At 39.1% G+C, this 18,823-nt stretch overlaps 4 protein-coding genes across 5 annotated transcripts; all 4 read right to left on the bottom strand.

Moving 5' to 3' along the window:
- Positions 1–6: 6 nt before the first annotated feature.
- On the bottom strand, positions 7–1,137 carry LOC122397771. The gene is made up of 2 exons (XM_043397162.1): positions 820–1,137; positions 7–511 (listed from the first exon to the last, which is right to left on the bottom strand). The coding sequence occupies exons 1-2, from the start codon at positions 1,087–1,089 to the stop codon at positions 191–193; spliced, it is 591 nt and encodes a 196-aa protein (XP_043253097.1). The 5' UTR covers positions 1,090–1,137; the 3' UTR covers positions 7–190.
- Positions 1,138–5,137: 4,000 nt separating this feature from the next.
- Positions 5,138–8,988, bottom strand: LOC122397908 (uncharacterized serine-rich protein C215.13-like; the record flags this gene model as incomplete). The annotated part of the gene is made up of 4 exons (XM_043397405.1): positions 8,555–8,988; positions 8,148–8,419; positions 7,969–8,070; positions 5,138–6,167 (listed from the first exon to the last, which is right to left on the bottom strand). Coding segments are annotated over exons 1-4 (1,554 nt in total), but the record flags the coding sequence as incomplete, so codon positions are not given.
- Positions 8,989–10,240: 1,252 nt separating this feature from the next.
- LOC122397769 lies at positions 10,241–12,405 on the bottom strand. Its single transcript, XM_043397161.1, has 6 exons — positions 12,303–12,405; positions 11,765–12,230; positions 11,468–11,682; positions 11,048–11,218; positions 10,590–10,974; positions 10,241–10,520 (listed from the first exon to the last, which is right to left on the bottom strand). The coding sequence occupies exons 1-6, from the start codon at positions 12,403–12,405 to the stop codon at positions 10,283–10,285; spliced, it is 1,578 nt and encodes a 525-aa protein (XP_043253096.1). The 3' UTR covers positions 10,241–10,282.
- Positions 12,406–12,956: 551 nt separating this feature from the next.
- LOC122397782 (splicing factor ESS-2 homolog) lies at positions 12,957–14,872 on the bottom strand. 2 transcript variants are annotated; one of them, XM_043397174.1, is made up of 3 exons: positions 14,683–14,872; positions 13,416–14,574; positions 12,958–13,346 (listed from the first exon to the last, which is right to left on the bottom strand). In XM_043397174.1, the coding sequence occupies exons 2-3, from the start codon at positions 14,567–14,569 to the stop codon at positions 13,049–13,051; spliced, it is 1,452 nt and encodes a 483-aa protein (XP_043253109.1). In that variant the 5' UTR covers positions 14,570–14,574; positions 14,683–14,872; the 3' UTR covers positions 12,958–13,048. The 2 variants fall into 2 exon arrangements, with proteins under 2 accessions (XP_043253111.1, XP_043253109.1); XM_043397176.1 differs by lacking the exon at positions 14,683–14,872 and having other exon boundaries at positions 12,957–13,346; positions 13,416–14,569.
- Between the last annotated feature and the right edge of the window lie 3,951 nt (positions 14,873–18,823).

The following is an 18,823-nucleotide window of genomic DNA, read 5'->3' on the forward strand; positions in this document are numbered from 1 at the left end:
TTTAGATCGATTGTCGTATGCATTTAATTGATGAATATAATACAAAATTTGATAACAGGGTATGATATGTTTTCCACAGAAATTTCAAGAGAATACTTCTTGCTTAGAAGCAACAATTAATCGAGACCGTTTGTTTTTTGTCCCTTCTGTTTGTCATTTTATTTTTCCTAGTAATCAGGACATGGCTCGTTTAACGCGAGCTAGGTTTCTGAGCAGCTGCTTGCTGGAGATTGTTGTTCAGGTTCTGTGTCGCTTGTACAGCAATGTCCACCGCCTGTTTAGCGAATTTAGCAAGATCTTCCTGAATCTTTCCAGAGTGTTGGCTCAGAGATTTTGCAGCAGTATCGGATTCTTTAAGTATAACTTGAACTCCTTGTTGGAATTTAGATTCCAAATCAGCAACCTGTTGCTGAGCATTCGGGATACCACTGCTAATATCATCCACCGCTTTGGTCAGTTTGCCCTTAATGTCGTTCCACATCCTTTCCACCTCCGGACTTTTGTCTTTCACCTTGAAAAGTGTATATTTTGGCTCATTAAAAAATTCAAAAATAATATACAAGTTCTGGGTTAAGTATGCAATTTGAACTTTATCGTAATTAAAAATTTGAATAAGTAATTTAGAAATGAGACAGTCGATTCTCGAACTATACTTGAAACAAGATAGGGTATGCCTGTGTAGTTCTAAAATTAGTTAATTGATAACGTTACGATGAGTAATTGAATTCTAGAATTAGTAAAGAAGTAATTATATAATAGTTAATCTAGATAGACGTAAAAAAACATCCCACATTTCACATGATGAAATTTAGTTTTTACCTGTTCGGTGATGTTTGCTATGTACTGTTGAACATCGGTCACGAACGCGCTGCTTTGGTCTTTTACAGTTTGAACCAAGGTCTCTTGATCGGGAAGGTTCAAATGTTCTTGAATTTGTTTGCCCAGATTGTTGATGTTAGCTTGAGCCTGGCTGATAAGATCGCTTAATTGAACCTCAGGAGTCGTTTGGGTGTTAGCAGTGGTGGTCGGCGCGACTTTAGCCTCCGATAGGAGCGCAACGGCCAAGATGATCGCGATGATGCTCTTCATTTTTCTTCAATTCTTCGCGGTACAACTAGAAAGTGACTGATGTGCCAGCTGCGCAAGCTACTACTTTTATAGGCGATCCTTATCGAGGGTGCACGAGGGCAAACAGTGCCGACTATCTTGCCTCCGGCGATGATTGCATCCCTCTTAAGATGCTACGGCGAGGCGAAATCGACAAAGAGAATTTTCCATGACATTGTTCCGCAATGTTAATCTTTATTAAACAGGTGTGAGCAATGACGCATTATGTCTCCATGGAGCCCAAGATAAAATGGAGTTTGAGGCCTTCAAAGGGAAACCGAACTGAGAACATTTTTTTAATCGAATCATATTTTACCGAGATAACAAAACAAATAAGTTATACAACATCGGAGGAATGTTTAATCGTAACACTTAAAAAAAATTCTATTCCAATAGTTTCATAAATTAAAGAAGGTGAATTTAAATTTTCATTTTTTGTAAAACTTTTTTAAAAATATTAGCGTCAACGTCATTTGTCGATTCATGTAAAAAAAAAAGAGATTTATTACTTGTGTATTATAAACGAATATTAATTTTAGGTGTGCCCCTTGTTCGAGGTTTTAAGCAGATGTCTTTTGTGTCCATAGAATAAAGCGCTATTGTACACTATATGATCAAGACCACTATCTGACAATGTGCAAATACATTCAAGCACAAAAGTTGATGGAAATTTGATAATATCTCGTAAACTATATTTACCGTGTGTAACGCCGAGATGGTTACATCGAGCTAAGCTTCGTCTACCTTTAAACTACGGATTAATGATTAAACGTGTAGGATTTCGTTCGTTCGCTATAAATAATTTCGATACAGAAATCGGCACATTCGTTGCCGATTCCAGACTGATAGTCGAAAGCCATAGGTCAAGGAAGGTCAAAATTATCGTTATTTTTAGGTCACTTCGTTCCTGTCTACCAAAAATAGAATCGTATATCGTCCTAACATTTACACATTGAGATTCTTTAAAACGATTAATTTTTTATCGCGAGATGCGCGAAATTCCGTTTTTAGAAATCAGTTTGATAATACTATTTAAGAAGAGAAAGATCATCTTTGGTATTTTTCTGCGAATACATTCGCGCGTACGTAAAAATTTTCATAGAAAGTTACGTCAAGGGGGCAAGGTCCTGCATATGGACAAACCTATACCAATTCGCTTGTTGATTCTAGCAATTGCTGCACAAGTGCACATGCACAATCATCAAAGTTTATATCGGATAGTTATACAATATATTTTATATACATGCACATGTAAGTTCGTGTATTGTCAGTCAACATAAGCTTTGACCCGTGACGCTTCGACAACTTCCACACCATGTTGGTACAGTCATCCGATAAGAGTCAAAATATTAGAGAATCTGTTATCTGGCCGTAGTAAGATTTCATCCGAATTTTTATCAATATTTCGTTACGTAATTTGGATCATTTTTAATAGCCGACACCAATGACAAGAAAGTAGCATTGTTAAAGCTTTTTGCACGCATCGTGGGGCGTAAATCCGGGGCTAGATAAGTGAAAATGCTTCATGATGGATCGTTGTGTTTTATTTACAGATACTTTTTAAATTTGACGAGATACATTACGTAAAGTTGTTCATCGAATAATCGCACGATGAGCAATCTAAACTCCCGATAAATTAAACGTCAAAGTTTTATCTCAACGTTCGTGTCAAAGTTGACACTGCTTTCAAGGAACGTGCAAGTACGCGTGCACGTCCGAGACGCGACAAGAGCGACGCAACGTTATTTGAACGGAAGATTAAAGTAAATGTAGAGTCATCTGAAAACTAGAATTGTATGTATATACTGTATTTATTTATGTGCTTGAAACTCACCGCCACCGGTAAACGATATTATAATATATGTAGAACATAGTGTTTTTATTTTTAATTCTCAGGAATTCTGGATAAAAAGTCGAACGCCACGGAAGAGAACAAATTACATTCCACGCAAGAAGAATTAAATATTTATTTCGCGTTACATAGGTGGACACAAAGCAGTTATTCTTGGATCTTCTCGCCAATTTTCTCTGCTTCCTTGCGAATATTATCGCGAGCTTGGCTTATGTACGTTTTCGCTCTTTCGATGACATTGGCTATGTTCGTTTCGTTTATCCATTGGCCCATTTTCTCGTGTATCGTGCCCGTTGCACCGTTCCATGCGTCCTTCACTTGGTCCGTGAATTGATCTAAAGTGTTCGATGCCTGTTGCTGCGCATCTTGTGGCACAGGATTGGCCTAAACGGTAACGAGGAATGTATCGATTAAAATCTATCGCTTCTTTCGACGAAAATCTACCGCACTATATTTTTGAATAAATACCTCCAACAAGTAAAACAGAGAGACCAGAAGAACAGCGAAGAAAATATATCGGGCCATACTACAACGATGTTCCTTCCTGAGGTATCGTCAAATGTGTATGATAGTTTCTGTCAGAGGGACGGTTGTAAACTGCTTAACTAGATGCCTCGCGCCAAGAGCGCTACCGCGATAAAACGAATTAAGATCAAAGATCACACTAATAACCACTTAAAGTCTTCATGTATACTTGCGCGCAATACTCGATTCTCGATTGTCATCTAACTAACGTTGTTCGCTGTTCGTATTGTCTCTCCTTTGTACCAAATTGAAATGAATTGCTCACCAGCGGAATTACCTGCTTTTATTGCAACCAATTATTCCGCATCGCATCGTGAATTGCACTTTTTGCTATAGTTTGTCTTTGTTTAACGGAAATTGTGTAATTCCTTTATCTCTGTTTCCGTGACTTCAAAGACAAAAAAAAAAAAATTAAAGGAAACTTCGCCTCGGGTACACGGAAAAATTTTCAATGCTTGTAAACACTTCGCGTGTAATCGATCGTACGAGAAGAAAATTCAATTTGTAAAAATAAGCGTGTTTTTCACGTTCCATGATTCGTTTGAAATTTGAGAATCACTGCTTTATCTCGGCTGTAGTGAATCACACTAGTATTTAGAAACACCATGTTTATCGTACCATCCAGCTTCCGGAGCGATCCAATCGCTTTCTCAAGTATTATTACAATTTCAAATTTTTTTTTAATTACTCTGATCAGAATTAATTAGCGCTTTACTTGTTTTGATCGTTCGTTGTTTACTCTGTTTTCAGCTGTGCACGATTCAACACAGAAGATGGTAATTTTTCACAGGACTGGAAACTTGATCTTCGTTCTAGATTCCATCAAAATTATCGTACCACGATGATTACGTCATTGCATGGGTCAGAAATTTTTATTTGCACCGTCAGCAAATGGTCGAATACCTCGTCGACACCGTAGCGTGGCAAACAAGCTGAAAAGTTCGTGTGCGATATGGTGCAAGCAGTAAACAAGACACTATTCTCTATTTCAATAAATAAATTGCATTTTTATTCCAACGTATATACAAAATTAATTATGGTATACAATAGTTTACGAGTACAATATAGACGTATTACGCAGCATACGGAACTTATGTATATGTATACTTCGACCATGCACTGTGGACAGTGTGCAATAATAACACGACGCAAGATTAGTTCTCGGAATTGTTAGTAACCTTGGGAAAGCGATTCCAATAATTTCCTGCACGTTGAGTTGCGAAAATCTTCCGATCGAAGATGCCAAATTTTTACGCCCTTAGGAGCATCCACGGTGATCGGTTTCAATTTGTGTACGTTGAAGTTAATGGGACCGGCGGTATTGGTCACACGTCCGATCAATCCTATATCATCTTTAGGGAAAATAACGATTATATCGCTCGGTGATAGAGCAACATTGCCTAACGGACATTCTATTTCGTTTTTAGCAAGTTGGAAGCGAGTCTGCGAGGGTGCAACGTCTTTCAAAACGCGGTTCAGATTCGATCGAGTGGATGGGAATGCCCACGTACCGCATATACCGGAATTCATCAGCGAGGATATCGAAGGAGAAGTATTCGACCCGTACAGGTCTAAAATTTTCGCAAATACATTCGAGTTCGATGGCGACGCGGGACTTTTATAAAAGGAATCGACGTCTTTACGAAAATTATGGTAAGCTTGAGGCGGACGCGGATGATGCGGTTTCGAGTTCCAAGGTTCGCGTTGCGTTTGGCACGAAGAACTTAAAGGGTGCGAAGTTTCATCACAGTCCTCCTCCCCCTTGGGCAACATCGCGAAAGAAGGCAAAGAATTTTGCGAAGGATGACCGGAGGAACCACCTTGAGACGGTCCTTCCGATGGACGAATAAAAAATTGTGGCAAACGTGGATCGTTACCATCCCGTTGAGCGTTCGGTGCTGAATGTGGGAACACGTTGTTTGGAGAGGGCTTATCAGCGGAAGGAGGGAGGTCAGATTGCGCGGAGTAATTTAAGGGATTACTTTGGGGAATTCCTGAAGGTAACGGTGGCAGCAACGGGATGTAACCTTCGGGCAATATACTTGACATAGATTGTGGATTATCACTGTTCACAGAATGTGTAACAGGCGTCGCCTCGGTGGGAGAGGATTCGAACTGAGGAACGGAGGTGGACGTTTGAGGAGTTCTCGTTGGGAAGAATGGAAAATTGAAGAAATTCATGATTTTACCGTTTGGCTTCGTATTCGACGAAGAAGATGACGTGGGTGATGAGGACCCGGGTCGCGAAGTAGTTCCTGTTGTATCAATGGGATGAAAGAATGTTTCAAAGAGTTTGTTAGGGGTATTGCTCGGGAACATTTCTGAAGGCGACTCGATGCTTGGAGGAGAGTCTAATATAGATCTTGATGGAAGGTTTAAAAACGATTGGGGTTGAACTGGAGAACCGTATCGCGATGGTAGGGGCGTGGCGAATAACGACAGAGGAAAGTGATTCGGTTTTGGAGAGCCCATAAGATGTGAGAATAAATCCGAGAGTTTCTCCGAATGGGGCACTACGATTGGTTGAGGAGCCGATGTTTCAGCCTCGGTGTCCATTGGACTCATACCCGACGAGGGTAAAGAAAAGATACCCGGAAGATCGTTCGATTTCGGGCAGTTACATTCAAAGCCTGGAGTACTTGGGAACGAAGGCATCGATGTGGTTCTTGTCAATGGCATGGAACTATTTCCCTGATCCCAATTTATCCAAGGTATCTTGTGAGAGATGTCCGGCAAGAAGATCTTTAAACAGATTGAAACAAAGGTTTGCAGCGCGGTAATTATAGCCTGTAGAAATCCAGAAGTATGGTGTCCATTATTATATTGGAAAATGCTATCGATGAACTCCTTTAAATTCGTGAAAATTTGATAGAAAAAGTCTTGAATGGGCGCTTTATGGAATAACGATCCTATCAACGAAATTGCCTTCCATAGTATCTTTACTATATTTTCAATAGGTGCTGGTAAAGTCCCGTTCAACAAATTCAATGCACCTTGCTTCACGTCAAAAATTTCTTCCATCAGTCTTTTTAAAATGTCGATGAAAGCATTTATGTCTTTGTTCGGCCCGATGGATTCCAACAATCCCTGGACATGGTTGATGAATTTCTCGATAGCGATTTTCAGTCTGTTCAAAGTTTCTTGAATGTCAGACAAAGGAATATACATGTTGATGATATCAGGTAGCATCTTTAGATTTTCTGGGTTTTCTAGCAACTTTTCCAACCGCGTTATGGCTTCTTCTATGATTTTTAGTAGATTCCCGTCGGACAGCAAGTCGCTTAACGATGTTGGAATTTTCCCTTGCTCTTTCTCGTCGAACAGCAGATCCAGTGGTAATTCAACCTTCAAGTTGTAACATGCGGCTAATAGGTAATGAAAGAGTCTCTTCGTCTCGCAAACAATTGTGTATGCAATGATTTTCGATTCATATTTGTAGCCAAACATCAAAGCCTCCCTCTCGCAGGAACAACTTTCCTGTTGTCCCGATGGCGACAAGATCGATGATGGTTGTAGATCGGTTAACTTGTTTTCCGAAAGCTCGTCCAACGGTGAGTTTCTCGAGTGACGCAAATTGCTCGACTCGTCTGTAACATTCTAAAAATATTTCGCGAGTTACAATAAATTATTCCATATTTCCACGATACGATAGACGATAAATTTTACCTGTTTTGCATCTTGCAATGTTTCTTTCAGCAATGGCTCTTCCGTTGCTTCGTCCTCATAGCTTCCAGGTGTCTATGATAGCGCAACAGGAGAGAGATAATAAATTTGTATGCACGACAGGGATTAATCAACAACAAAGAATAGTAATAAATTAAAAATTACCGAAATTGGAAGTGTTGAGTATTCCTCCGGTTGTTGAGTATCGGGTAAATCTTCCGGATCCAATTCAGACGTTGAGTTTCTTATCTCTTCATCGATGATTTTCCTTTCGGTACTTGGATCTTCATTGGCTGAAACGAGGCTAGCAGTGAATAGTACCAGGCAGGTAAAAATGATCGTCGAACGCTCGTTCTTCATTATTCCTATCGAAAAAGGACTCTCGTTGGTTTCGGTCGATGGGGACAGCTTCATATACTCGCGGGATTGTTATCTCATTTTAAGAGACAGCACGCAGATCGTGAGCAACTCGAGCAACAATAGAGATTAATAATTAACGCGAATCAAGTCCGACGCGATACGGTCGATTAGAGCAAGATTTTACTTTGTTTGATTATTTAAATTTATCCATGTCAAATTAAGACAATTCACGATGGAACACGTATTCAGTTTCTTTTTAGCGATTACATATTTTTAACACGATAATTCGTTACGGTACTATATAATCGTTGCAATTTATAACAGTACAACTTTGGGCCTAGTTCTTGGGTTTTACAAAGTCCGTAAACAACGAGACATTCTAAGGAAGTTTTATCAATTTTATTAACGTTTAATACATTTTACAGAAAAATCACATTCCTTACATAGCTTAACATTTATACGGCGGTGAAACCTCGCAAGCAGGAACGAGTACTCTATCGACATGGGCCGCAAGTCCCCTCAATCGTTGATAAAATATTTCTTCGGACTTCTCTGGATGAACACTACAAAAAGAAATATAGTAAGTTAGATTTATAAATAAGAAACGTAGAGAATGTAGCAAAAAAGTTGTTAAATTTACTGTTTGGTCCGAACTGGAACTTGAACCGCAAAATTATAATTTTTAGGAGGAATTTGTATGTTAGCGGTTTGGGGAACATAAGTATTGTACACGTAAGATGTTTTTTCTGAAGTATAGTTCTCAATGCTCTTTTCTGATGGCGATGGAGTCGTTTGTGGTACATCTATCGCAATTGGATATTCGACGCGATGGGGCTGCGCGTACATGTCCGAAACAATCCTAAAATCCAACGATATAGGTATCTTCTCTTCTTTCGCGGGTGGTTTCGGCCCCTGAAATCATCGAATTGCAAAATTATACGTCAAATTGTGATTCTTTTTATGCCAGTTGTTTTCTACTTCGAAGAATTAAACTCGAACGATTCAAATTGCCAATGTAATCGACATTAACTTGTTGTGGACACATACCTCGATCTTAATTGGCAATTGCCGTGACACGATACACGGATCGCCATACGTCACTATCTTGGCTCTGTCGTATACTTGGCTGTAACAATGTTCAAAATTGGAGATCAAACAGAAAGCGATGAAAATCGAAATCACAGTTCCCGAATTCATGACCACGTCTTTGGTATCGGTATTAAAATTTAGCTGCGGTAGACGAGCTCGCGTTCTTAATATACGAATTGATAAAAAAACAATTCCTCTTCCTGTTTGTCATCGGTTCGACCGGTTAGACGGTTTACGTTGCATCATTTTCAAGCGTACGTAAATAAAAATAAAGTAAACGCAGGTCGTAATTTTTCCATTTAAAAATTTCGCAGTTTTGGAACGTGCTTAAACAGGCGGAAGCAGAGGAAATTTCATCCAAGGAAGTTAACATCGGAGCGTGTTTATGAAAAAGGAGATAAAACGCACGTATCGCTCGTTGCGAGTTTTAAACACGTAAGTGAAACTGTTTCGCACCGATCAGTATACAAAATCATAACACGCTATTACCAACCTGTATTGTTCATAAATTAAAACGTTTACAGACGCACCGTCGAGTGATTTCAATAGATCGTTGCCAAAAGCGTGCGGTTAATATCGTCTTCGATAACATTTCATTTCGTTAACGGATTACAATGTATTTACGATAATGATGTTTCAAAGAAAACGGTAGTTTAAAAATATCCGTTGTCTTACGCATTATTTGGATAAAAAAAAAAATTATTTAAATAATGAATCGAGTAAAAGATGATCTTTATTCTTCGTTCGAAGGTTTCATTACATTAATCGACGAGTGACGAATAAAAATTTTGTTATTGTTATTGGCACTCATAAGGAATATTCTTGACCTCTTACTTAGTTTGTTATCTTTCATTTAATATGTATGGACGTAACTATGTCTAATAAAATATCCTTAGTTCTCTCATATTGATAAAATATTTCAAGTTCTGCATATCTTCCTAATTTAAGGAGATATTTTAAGTTGTACCTATCTTAGAGACTGTAGCATATTCTAAGATCTGACTACCCTACCAATCTGCTCTGCCATCTGTTCGTACCAAAAATTTCTCTTACCCCGCTCGAAAGAGCGTTTCACGAGGCGTTGACAGGCTCGCTTAAACCTCGGAAGTCGAAGTCATAGGAACATCGTAAATCCTGATATATAGTAACGGCGTAACAGATACATACTACCAAATGTTAGTCTGTCTTTCTTTTTCCAAGTTACATACCAGTTGAAAGCGTCGTGTAATTCTACAAATCTTTATTCATGAAATTCAGACCAAAAAGACTCCATCAAATACAATTTATGGTAGAATTGTACAGATGTGCGATAAGATTCATAATTCATATATCTATGTATCTTATAAGGTACTTCTATTAATAGATCGTTCAATTATTTATACGTTAGAACAAACAACCTTGATTGTTGGAAATCTTAGAACAGTTGGTCATTTTCAATGATTAAATTAGGAAACTAATAAGAACTTTTTGTTTGTCTTAAAAATTACTAATGTTGACATCTATCTGTTAACTTCATTTTCAATAGATAGTTTTATTTTATAATCCTATTATCGCAGGAACTAAATATAGGAAAACATCAAATTTTCATTTAAAACATTTTATTTTTCATCGTCGTTTTTCGAGAATATGTACATAGTAGTGTTGTTTAATGATTTAGAACCAGATAAATCGACGTTGTTTGATAAATCATGATGGACAGGATCCAGAGTTTGAAGGATTTTGCTGTTGCATTTGATTCATGTTGTCAAAATTATCTTCGGTATCTTCGCGTTGAATCAATACTGCGCCTGGAACATAATCTGGTTTTGGTGGACCCAAGGGACCGCATGGTTCCTCTCCGCTATCGTTAATATCTCCACTGATCATTTCGTTTTGGCTTCTTGACTTCATATACATTGAGCCCACTGGTGCGTAACCCAGATCTCTACAAATAGTTAATACATTAATTAGTACACTCTCTTCATAAATTTTAATCTGCAAACGCCAAACTTACTTGTAAGTAAGAAGACTATCCGCCACTTGATCCGCAGTTTCTTCTTGCGTTATACTTTCACGTTCGATCGCCTCGAGTTCCGCGAGTTTTGCTTCTTCTCGCTCGTCGTAAGAACCAATGACAACAGTCCTTGGAGGTGCCAGTTTAAGTTCTACAACAGGTTTCTCGACCGTCACTAGTTTCTCTTCCGGAATGTCTGGAATTTGTTTCTCATATTTCACATCATTTGGCATTGTTCGGTGACCAAAGGACAATTTATCTTCCGGTACAAACTGTTTCCCTTGTCTATAAATTACATTCGGGGCACGAAGATTTTTGTACGCGAGAGTAAGAGAGACTGCGTCTGCTGGCATTTCAGGATACGAATAACCTACTGGAACTTCATCTGAAAACACACAGAAACACCGTAATATTTTATATTTTGTAACATGGTTCGAAATTTTAAATCGTTGACAGACCTGTGTCATCATCAAAACAACTTGAAGAACTGCTACTCATAGACATTCCTGTATGTTGATTGTATCCACTTGCAGTGTTTGAACTCATATGTGCTAGAGGAGGTAAACTGAATATTCCAGAATTTGGTCGATTAAAGGATCCAGAGTTTGAATTTCCATGTATCCCCAATTTCGATCCAAATGCACCAGAATTCACATTCCCAAATGATCCTAATCTTGATCCACTCAACGAACCAGAGGTTGATCCGCTAAATGTTCCAGAATTCATATGTTTAGATGATCCAAATTGAGTCCTGCTAAATATCCCTGGCATTGTTCCAGCAATGCCTCCATTTTTTGCAGACGGTGCGGTAAATATTCCAGGTAGCCATCTACTAGATGCAGCAGGATTTGCTTTTCCGTATATCATAGGACTGGATCCACTGGTTGCATCAGAAGTGCTGGATGTAATTGCTCTACTCGTGATCTCTCCAGTTTGTACATTTGTACAAATTTCATAAGGAATCGACGGATTGCTCCTGTTGCATATGATTTTACCAGGATGGGCTGGAGTTACTTTTGTTTTCTCTAGCAGTAGCTTTCCGCTACGGGAATCAACCGGAAGCGGGTAACATAAGTCGCCAATCGGTGAGAAACTATAAACAAAAATAAATATTTCAGTATGTAGAATTTCAAATATATTTCCTGTTGTTTTAATAACTCATGAAATTCGAGTACCTGGGTACAACATTGACATTCGAGTTTATCGAATCGTCAATGTCTATGGATTCTGAAGTTTGTTTATTGCAACCACAACCAGAATTACTTTTGCTAGAACTTTCAGGAACGGGTATAATATCAGTATGAGCAACAGTTGCTACAGGAGAACTTGATGAACTGCTGCCGCTGTTACTATATGTATTAGAGTTAGCGCTGTTGTGTGTTGTAGAATCACTATTAACGTGTACGACATTCGAAGTACCACCAGTGTGAGAGTTAGAGTTAACGTTGCTGTATGTAATGGGATTAGAAACGCTGACGCTTTGTGAGTTAGAGTAACTATTTTGAGATGTAGCAGTTGATATGTCTATGCTGGTACGTGAAGCGGCAGCATCATTGATGTCTTGGGGCGAGGCATAATACGTTGGTGTCGGCAATTTTGCAGCTTTTACCAGTGTCTCGCTACAAGTGCAAGGATTTGTACCTACAATCAATAGAATTTAATAGAAAATCAAATATTAGAATATAATAGAATTAATTATGTTCAATTTTGTACCTGATCCTAAACCTCCACATGTACAGCCCTGTTGTTGTGCCTGAACGATCAACGAGTATGTTACCGCGAGGACGAAGAGAGCGTTCAGAGTTAAAGACTTCATATTGATGAGGACCTTTTCGTTTTGTCCTGTTCCTCGCTCTGATTGCCTTATATACACGAAAATGCGACGAATTCGGGAAAGAATTGCACAATCCGTTAGTATCAATTTTATTTCCTGTTGTTTAAACATGGCTCTGATACTTCCTGTATTTGCACGTTGGAGATGAGAAGTTAAATTATTTCTTCATTGCAGATGTGTTTGTTTAAACGTAAATGAGTGTATGTTTGTCAATTAAAACTTACATCGTGATATAACATTGTATTCTGAATGAATAAAAATCGTGAAAGTTCGCTACTTCCGTATTACTTCCGTATTATTGTTCATATATGCAGTGAGGTCAAATGGAAATGAAAACGCTAACTCTCTATAACTTCACGAGTCCGTGAAGTCACATAATTTGGGTTGTAGAAGATTTAGAGTAATTAATTTACCCTTACAAGAATTATTCGGTTCAATAGTAAGTATTAAATTTCTTCAAAAATAGATCATTTTTGTCCAAGTATTTTATTATAAAATATTAATTTTATGATATAAACAATCGGTAATTATAGTATAAGTTAATATTTTTCGTTAAGTAATATAGTAATATATTTACAATATAATACAGTAGTGTTGACATGACAATTTAATACATCTTTGTGTTTCACTTATTAAAGAAATCCGACGCTCTTTGTCTCTGAAGAGGCAAATTAAGTAGATTATCGGTGAGAACAGGACCTTGGCATTGCATGACACTATTTTCAGATTCAATATGATTTTCAGATTTCGAGGGTGTATTTATACGCGGAGTACTCGGTGTTCTAATACCTATCAACGGTGTTCTTGAAGATGGTGCCCTCCGCGGAGTCGGTGTACTTGCTATACGGAGTTTTTGTGTAGCTAATCTTCTAGCTGCTGGAGACATGGTACTCAGACGATCTATAGTCGATCTTGGTGATGGTCTATAACAGAAAATCGTAAAAATTAATAAGAACAATTATAAACGCTACTATTTACACGAAAATACTTACGTTGCCAATGATTTTCTAGCTGCTTGCAAGGCTTTAGTTTTTCTATCTCTGTGCCGTTCGCCAGCTTTTTCTGCCAACTGTAATGCCAACTGTTCCCGTTTCGGAGGTTCCGCCATTCGAAACGACGGCCCTTGACTTGTCCTTAATAAAGGAGTGTCTCCGCCATCTAATCTAAACGGCGTACCTTCGATCTGACCCCAGGTCATCAGAGGACTCTCGCATTCGCCAGGTCTTGGACTCGGAGTTGCTACAAAACTAAATCCATTTACTCTGGGAGTTGGATTTCTAACGATTTCTTTGCCGTCGACGCCGATCTTTCCATCATTAGCCTTTGACTGGTTTTTCGCCAATTCATTAATGGTTTCCTTATTCTGCTGCTCGTTGAATGGATTTGTCCTGAGCCTTGTATTTTCATGTATTACTACTTGTTTCTTCTTAGCTAGGTCTATCCTTTCATCCGGAGTTAATTCCACTCCATCAGGAACATACATAATGTAATTTTTATTCTTGTAACTCCAACTGTCCAATCGATTAGGCTTCTCATCTCCATTCTCTATAGATAAGGTATCTGAACTTTTGTCATTGGTCAATGCCAATGACTTTTCTTCGGCTTCATAGAGCCAAGCATATTTCAGCTTGAGCCTCTTTTCTGCCTCCACCATCATTTCTTCAAAACTGGCATTATCTTCGCTCGTGTGCATGCTCAAGTACGAGTCCAATCCAGTTTTAGTTTCTGCCTTATCTTTCTGTTTTGCACTTGTATTAGCAGATGTGCCTTTTGTTGTTTTTGATGATTTGAACTGTTCATCTTCTGATTCTGTTTTATTCATAGGTGTCTCAAATGTTGCTGGACTAGCAGGTCTTTCTGTTAAAGGTCGTCCAGAACTGTACTTTTCATAAAGTTCCCTCATCCTTTTCAAATCGTTTTGTTCTAATGCGTCTAGATATTGATTCTGTGCTTGAAGTTTATCCAAATGAGGGAAAAAATCCCTTTGAATGATTTCACCCATTTTTTTTATGTATGCGTCTTCGTCTAAGATTTTTGGCTGCATTTTTTTATACCTTTTGGCAACACCTATTGGTTTTTTAAATACAGCCAAGTCTGTCATATTTTTGGCTGCCTCTAAGGCTTGAGATCCTGGTGAATTCATCATTGTATCTACAAAAAGCATAATATAGCGTTTAGAGGGACAATGTCCAGGAAAACTATAAAAAATAACACCTGAACAATTATAGTTTTTTAGAATATAAAACGATTTATATTTACGTTTTACCAGAAGTAAGGTTATGTTCTTAAATGCGTCTTCTCCTGCGTTAATATTACATTTTTAACACAATTTTTAATCACACGTGCAATATTGGTGAAAACTTTTGCAACTTTTTCATAATTATACTTCGTAATCGCAAGTTTACGGAATATACATGCACACGATGGAAACACCACTTGCAAACAAATATTAGACTTAACCAACAAAGGATAATGTACCTATACTGTATAGAACTGGTCACTGTTAGTGTCGTGTGGCGTCGTTATGCGTCTATTGCGAGAACTTAACAAGGTAACCGATTTACATACGTAGTCAATTCGTGTTGCGTTATCATTGTATCGACCTATTGTTTCGACATAAAAATTAGCGAAGAATATTGAAACAATCACAAACATTGTATTCAATTCCATTTTTTAAAGTTCTTTCTCATGAATTACACAACGAAACGTAATTACCGTGCAACAGCAGATGCAAAGATGAATTGTTATGCAAAGCATAAGTTTGTCAAACTCGAATTAAAACAGGTTATATTATATTCAACGTCTCCAAGATAGATCAATCTATAGACTTATATTTTTGATAGCATGTTTTATATTACGAGTTATATAGTGCATAATAATTGGAGAACTTAGAAAAGGTATAGAAATTCCGTATGTAATTGGCGAGAAATCGAACGGAAAATCAGAAGTAATCGAATAGTATGATACAGAGTAAAGGGAGAATTAACGTGGGTACGATTTGAATTTGGTAGTGGGGATCGATGTATCGCTCCATGACGCGCCGTGCAAACACGGCCCTGGCTTTGGCCACTCGGTAAGTAGTCGAAGCGATATTTTGGTCGAGCTGAGACAGTGGGATGGGATATGATTGCCTTCTCGTATTGCTGTGGCTCGAAGCACGGGCTCTTGGAAGAAAAGAGGAAGAGAGACCGAGCAAAATGATTCGGGAGGCTCCGAGGTGTTGGAAAGGCACGATGAAAGACATATGAGGATTCCAGCGGCGAGATAGGATATGCCTGCCGACTATGTTACAGCGAAAATCTTTTGAGGTCTACCTTACGCGTGTTGTTTCTCTTTTCTTTCGGTTTTATCGCAGATTCGATGTACGTTGAATTTTACCGAATTCGTGCCCCCGCCGAACGCATCATTTTATTACAAGTAAAGAAACGGATAGATAGAAAAAAAGAAAATATATACAAGAGGCTTGGAACAAAGCACCGTTCGAAGTCGAAGGTAATTTAAATCGACGATGATACCAAATTTTTAATACGTGGTTATTGTCATTCAATGAATAACATTTTAGACGATCGCGCGACATTGGCGTCAGCGTGCCAAATGTTACGGATAGACGACGGAACGTGAAATTTCACGTAAAATTTAAACGGAGGATTGTGATACTCGAAGGTTTGCGTTACGCGAAGCACGTGGCAGTGTCAACCGACACCGAGAGCAAGAGGAGTTAAGAAAGACGTCCCATCCCGTTCCCTCTATTTACGACATAAGGTAAACTTCTTTTAGGTCTCGTGGTTCACGGTCAGTGTCTGTCTTCGGATACTTGGCTTGCTTGGACAGTTTTCATGGCGCTAACAGACATGTCCGTCTTTCTCTCCATTTTCTTTCTGCTATGCGCGTTTACAATCAATTAAATTTTCAGATTTGCGAGTCGCGCGAAATTTTCTGCCGGTGGTTCCTACCAGGGATTGAAAATTTTTGTAATATCGATCGCGGTTCTCAAAACGGTCACGAAGAATCGGAATAGCGTTGTAATTGTTGTTGGAATAACAATTCTGGTGTAATGTCGGTTCTGGTATTGGTTCTATTTTGGTACCATTTCGGTACTATATTGGTTACGGTTCTATTTCGGCTCCATTTTGGTACTATATTGGTTACGGCTTAAATTACGGTTATTGAACCGCAGTTTCCAATTGCACATTGAAGTTTCTTTTCATCTTAATTTAAAATATCTTCGGACAATTTCACATTTCTTTCTACTCATTTTCTTTCTTGGTAATTTTAATTCAAAGATTGACTACCGAATGAGATGCATACGCTCACGACGGACACCCGGGCTTAATTATTACACACGTTGAATTAAAGTAACATTATATAGAAATGAATGGTATTATAGCATCAGTTATTCTTAGAATCTTTTCAATCCCTGGTTCCCACGCCTAATGAATCGGAAGAACATGTATCGCTAGAATCGTAAAGATGGACCCGGTCCAGGAAGTAGCATGCATCTAGGAGAAGAGAAAAAATAGGGACATTTGCCATTTTGGCACGAAGTTTAATTTACGATGCAATCCAATTTTAAATCATATTTGTTCCAAGTCACCTGTCGCCGTGCAATTAAGGAGGATGAGTCGACAGGCGCTAACCCGTGGTTATCCCGTTGTTGCTAATAAGACTGGAGTACGAATAACGACGATGCTCGTTACTTCTCGTGGTAAATTATATCGGTCGCCTACGATTCCTCCGGGATTACCGCGAACTACTCCTTTTAACTTTTCGGTACTCTGACACCCTGTATATACAGGGAGGCGGAACAAACGAAAACCTTAATACAAATTTGTCGTTCTTAATTTTTATCTGATCTCCTTGACCCTGTTTCTAATTTTGGGTCATCTTGTATTTTAGCAGTAATTTCAAGGAAACGTTGCATACAACGTTACCGTTGCCGGTTGAACCTCGAGGGCTCGTTTATCCGAAAAGAACGACAGCGCGCAAAACGATACAAATTTTTTCCCGAACGAGACCGAGGAACGACAGCCTTCGACTGGAAGTTTCGTGACAACTCGACGTTTAAATAAAACGCGAGACACGAGAAACGGAACGGAGGACGATGACGACGACGAAGAAGTTTAAGAAGTAGACAGAGAGGAAGGTTGCGGACGTAAAGCATAAACAGTCGAGGTGCGATTTGACGCGCACTCCGGCCATCCAAGGCACATCTCGCTCGTTGAACGTACGCTTTAAGAATCCCGAAGAAGCGGCCAGCCCGATGGCTGGAATCTGTAAATCTGTCATTGCAGCCATATTCGTGCGGCTGGTACCGCAGGATATGAACTTCTGCTCGTCGTATGCGCCACCAACGTACGAGACCCTCTAGATCTACCCGCTCCGTCTTCTTTCGAGATCTTTGCACCGAAACGGAAGCCTCTCCCTGTCTCTCGAAATAACAAATGTTTTCTTTTTTTGACAAAAACGTTACCGATTCTGGAAACCAGCTCTTTTCTCTAGCTCGGATTAAACGCTGCTCGGAGATTCCCTAAGAAAACGCTACGCAATGGCAATTATTCCGTTTCGTTGTGACTTACAGTACCTGGATAGATCATTCTCTATTCTATTCCATGAAACGTAATTTAATTGTAATTTTTATCAAATTAATAGGTGAGAGTCTGCGTCGATGCAAGCGGCGAGAACTGCTTTGTAACATCTCGAAGAAAATTTGTACCAATCCGAGGAACATTACTGTACACCGTTTCAATCGACGGTTAAATTGCGGAGAACGGAAAACGGAGGTGTTCTGGCCGAAGGTTCGAAAACCATTTGGTTGTATCAAACCGCGTGAAAACTATAAAAGCTACGGCAGTCGTCGCACCGTATACCCGGCGGTATTTCCTCTGGTAGCCAGCGATGACGGATTCATGGCCCGTGGGATAACGCAACACCTCGCCCTCCAGCTCCCCCGAAATGTTTCGGTTTACGGATGCACGCACGCTCGCACGCATTTTCCTTCTTTTTCCTCCATTTCTCTCCCCGGCCTTTTTTTTCCTCCATCTACCGAGCGATTCATTTGTCGGTCTTTGATCCGCGACCAACGAGCTACTACCGGAAAATCAGAGAGATTTATTAAGCGGTTGTCTTCCACGGAACGCCATCTATCATTTTATTTCTCCTTGGTTCCGATCTTGCTTGACGGTTTATACCGAGCGAAGAAAGCGAGCCGTGTTATTGCTTACCGTTAATTATACGCTGTACAGGCGAATTTAGACTGCATTTGGGACAGGCCTCTTGTACGATTCATCCACAGAGAAAAGTGTAAACATTCTTTTCATCTGCGTTTCAAATGCAAAGTCTAAGTTGGCCTTAAGAGGCCATCGTTTGTTGGGACCCTGAAAGTGGGCAAAATTTTGGGTGG

This window comes from Colletes gigas, unplaced genomic scaffold (assembly GCF_013123115.1).
Source record: "Colletes gigas isolate AHSC1104 unplaced genomic scaffold, ASM1312311v1 Colletes_gigas_Sc00010, whole genome shotgun sequence".
NCBI classification, from domain to species: domain Eukaryota; kingdom Metazoa; phylum Arthropoda; class Insecta; order Hymenoptera; family Colletidae; genus Colletes; species Colletes gigas.

What these genes read in the sequence shown, in the direction of transcription:
- LOC122397771 (XM_043397162.1), bottom strand. Translation starts at nt 1,089, where the DNA reads ATGAAGAGCATCATCGCGATCATCTTGGCCGTTGCGCTCCTATCGGAG. An exon ending in TAGCAAACATCACCGAACAG is followed by an intron (nt 512 to 819) that starts GTAAAAACTAAA and finishes ACACTTTTCAAG; the next exon opens with GTGAAAGACAAAAGTCCGGA.
- LOC122397769 (XM_043397161.1), bottom strand. Translation starts at nt 12,405, where the DNA reads ATGAAGTCTTTAACTCTGAACGCTCTCTTCGTCCTCGCGGTAACATAC. An exon ending in ATGTGGAGGTTTAGGATCAG is followed by an intron (nt 12,231 to 12,302) that starts GTACAAAATTGA and finishes TATTGATTGTAG; the next exon opens with GTACAAATCCTTGCACTTGT. An exon ending in AATGTCAATGTTGTACCCAG is followed by an intron (nt 11,683 to 11,764) that starts GTACTCGAATTT and finishes TTTTGTTTATAG; the next exon opens with TTTCTCACCGATTGGCGACT.
- LOC122397782 (XM_043397176.1), bottom strand. Translation starts at nt 14,569, where the DNA reads ATGATGAATTCACCAGGATCTCAAGCCTTAGAGGCAGCCAAAAATATG. An exon ending in GCTAGAAAATCATTGGCAAC is followed by an intron (nt 13,347 to 13,415) that starts GTAAGTATTTTC and finishes TTTCTGTTATAG; the next exon opens with ACCATCACCAAGATCGACTA.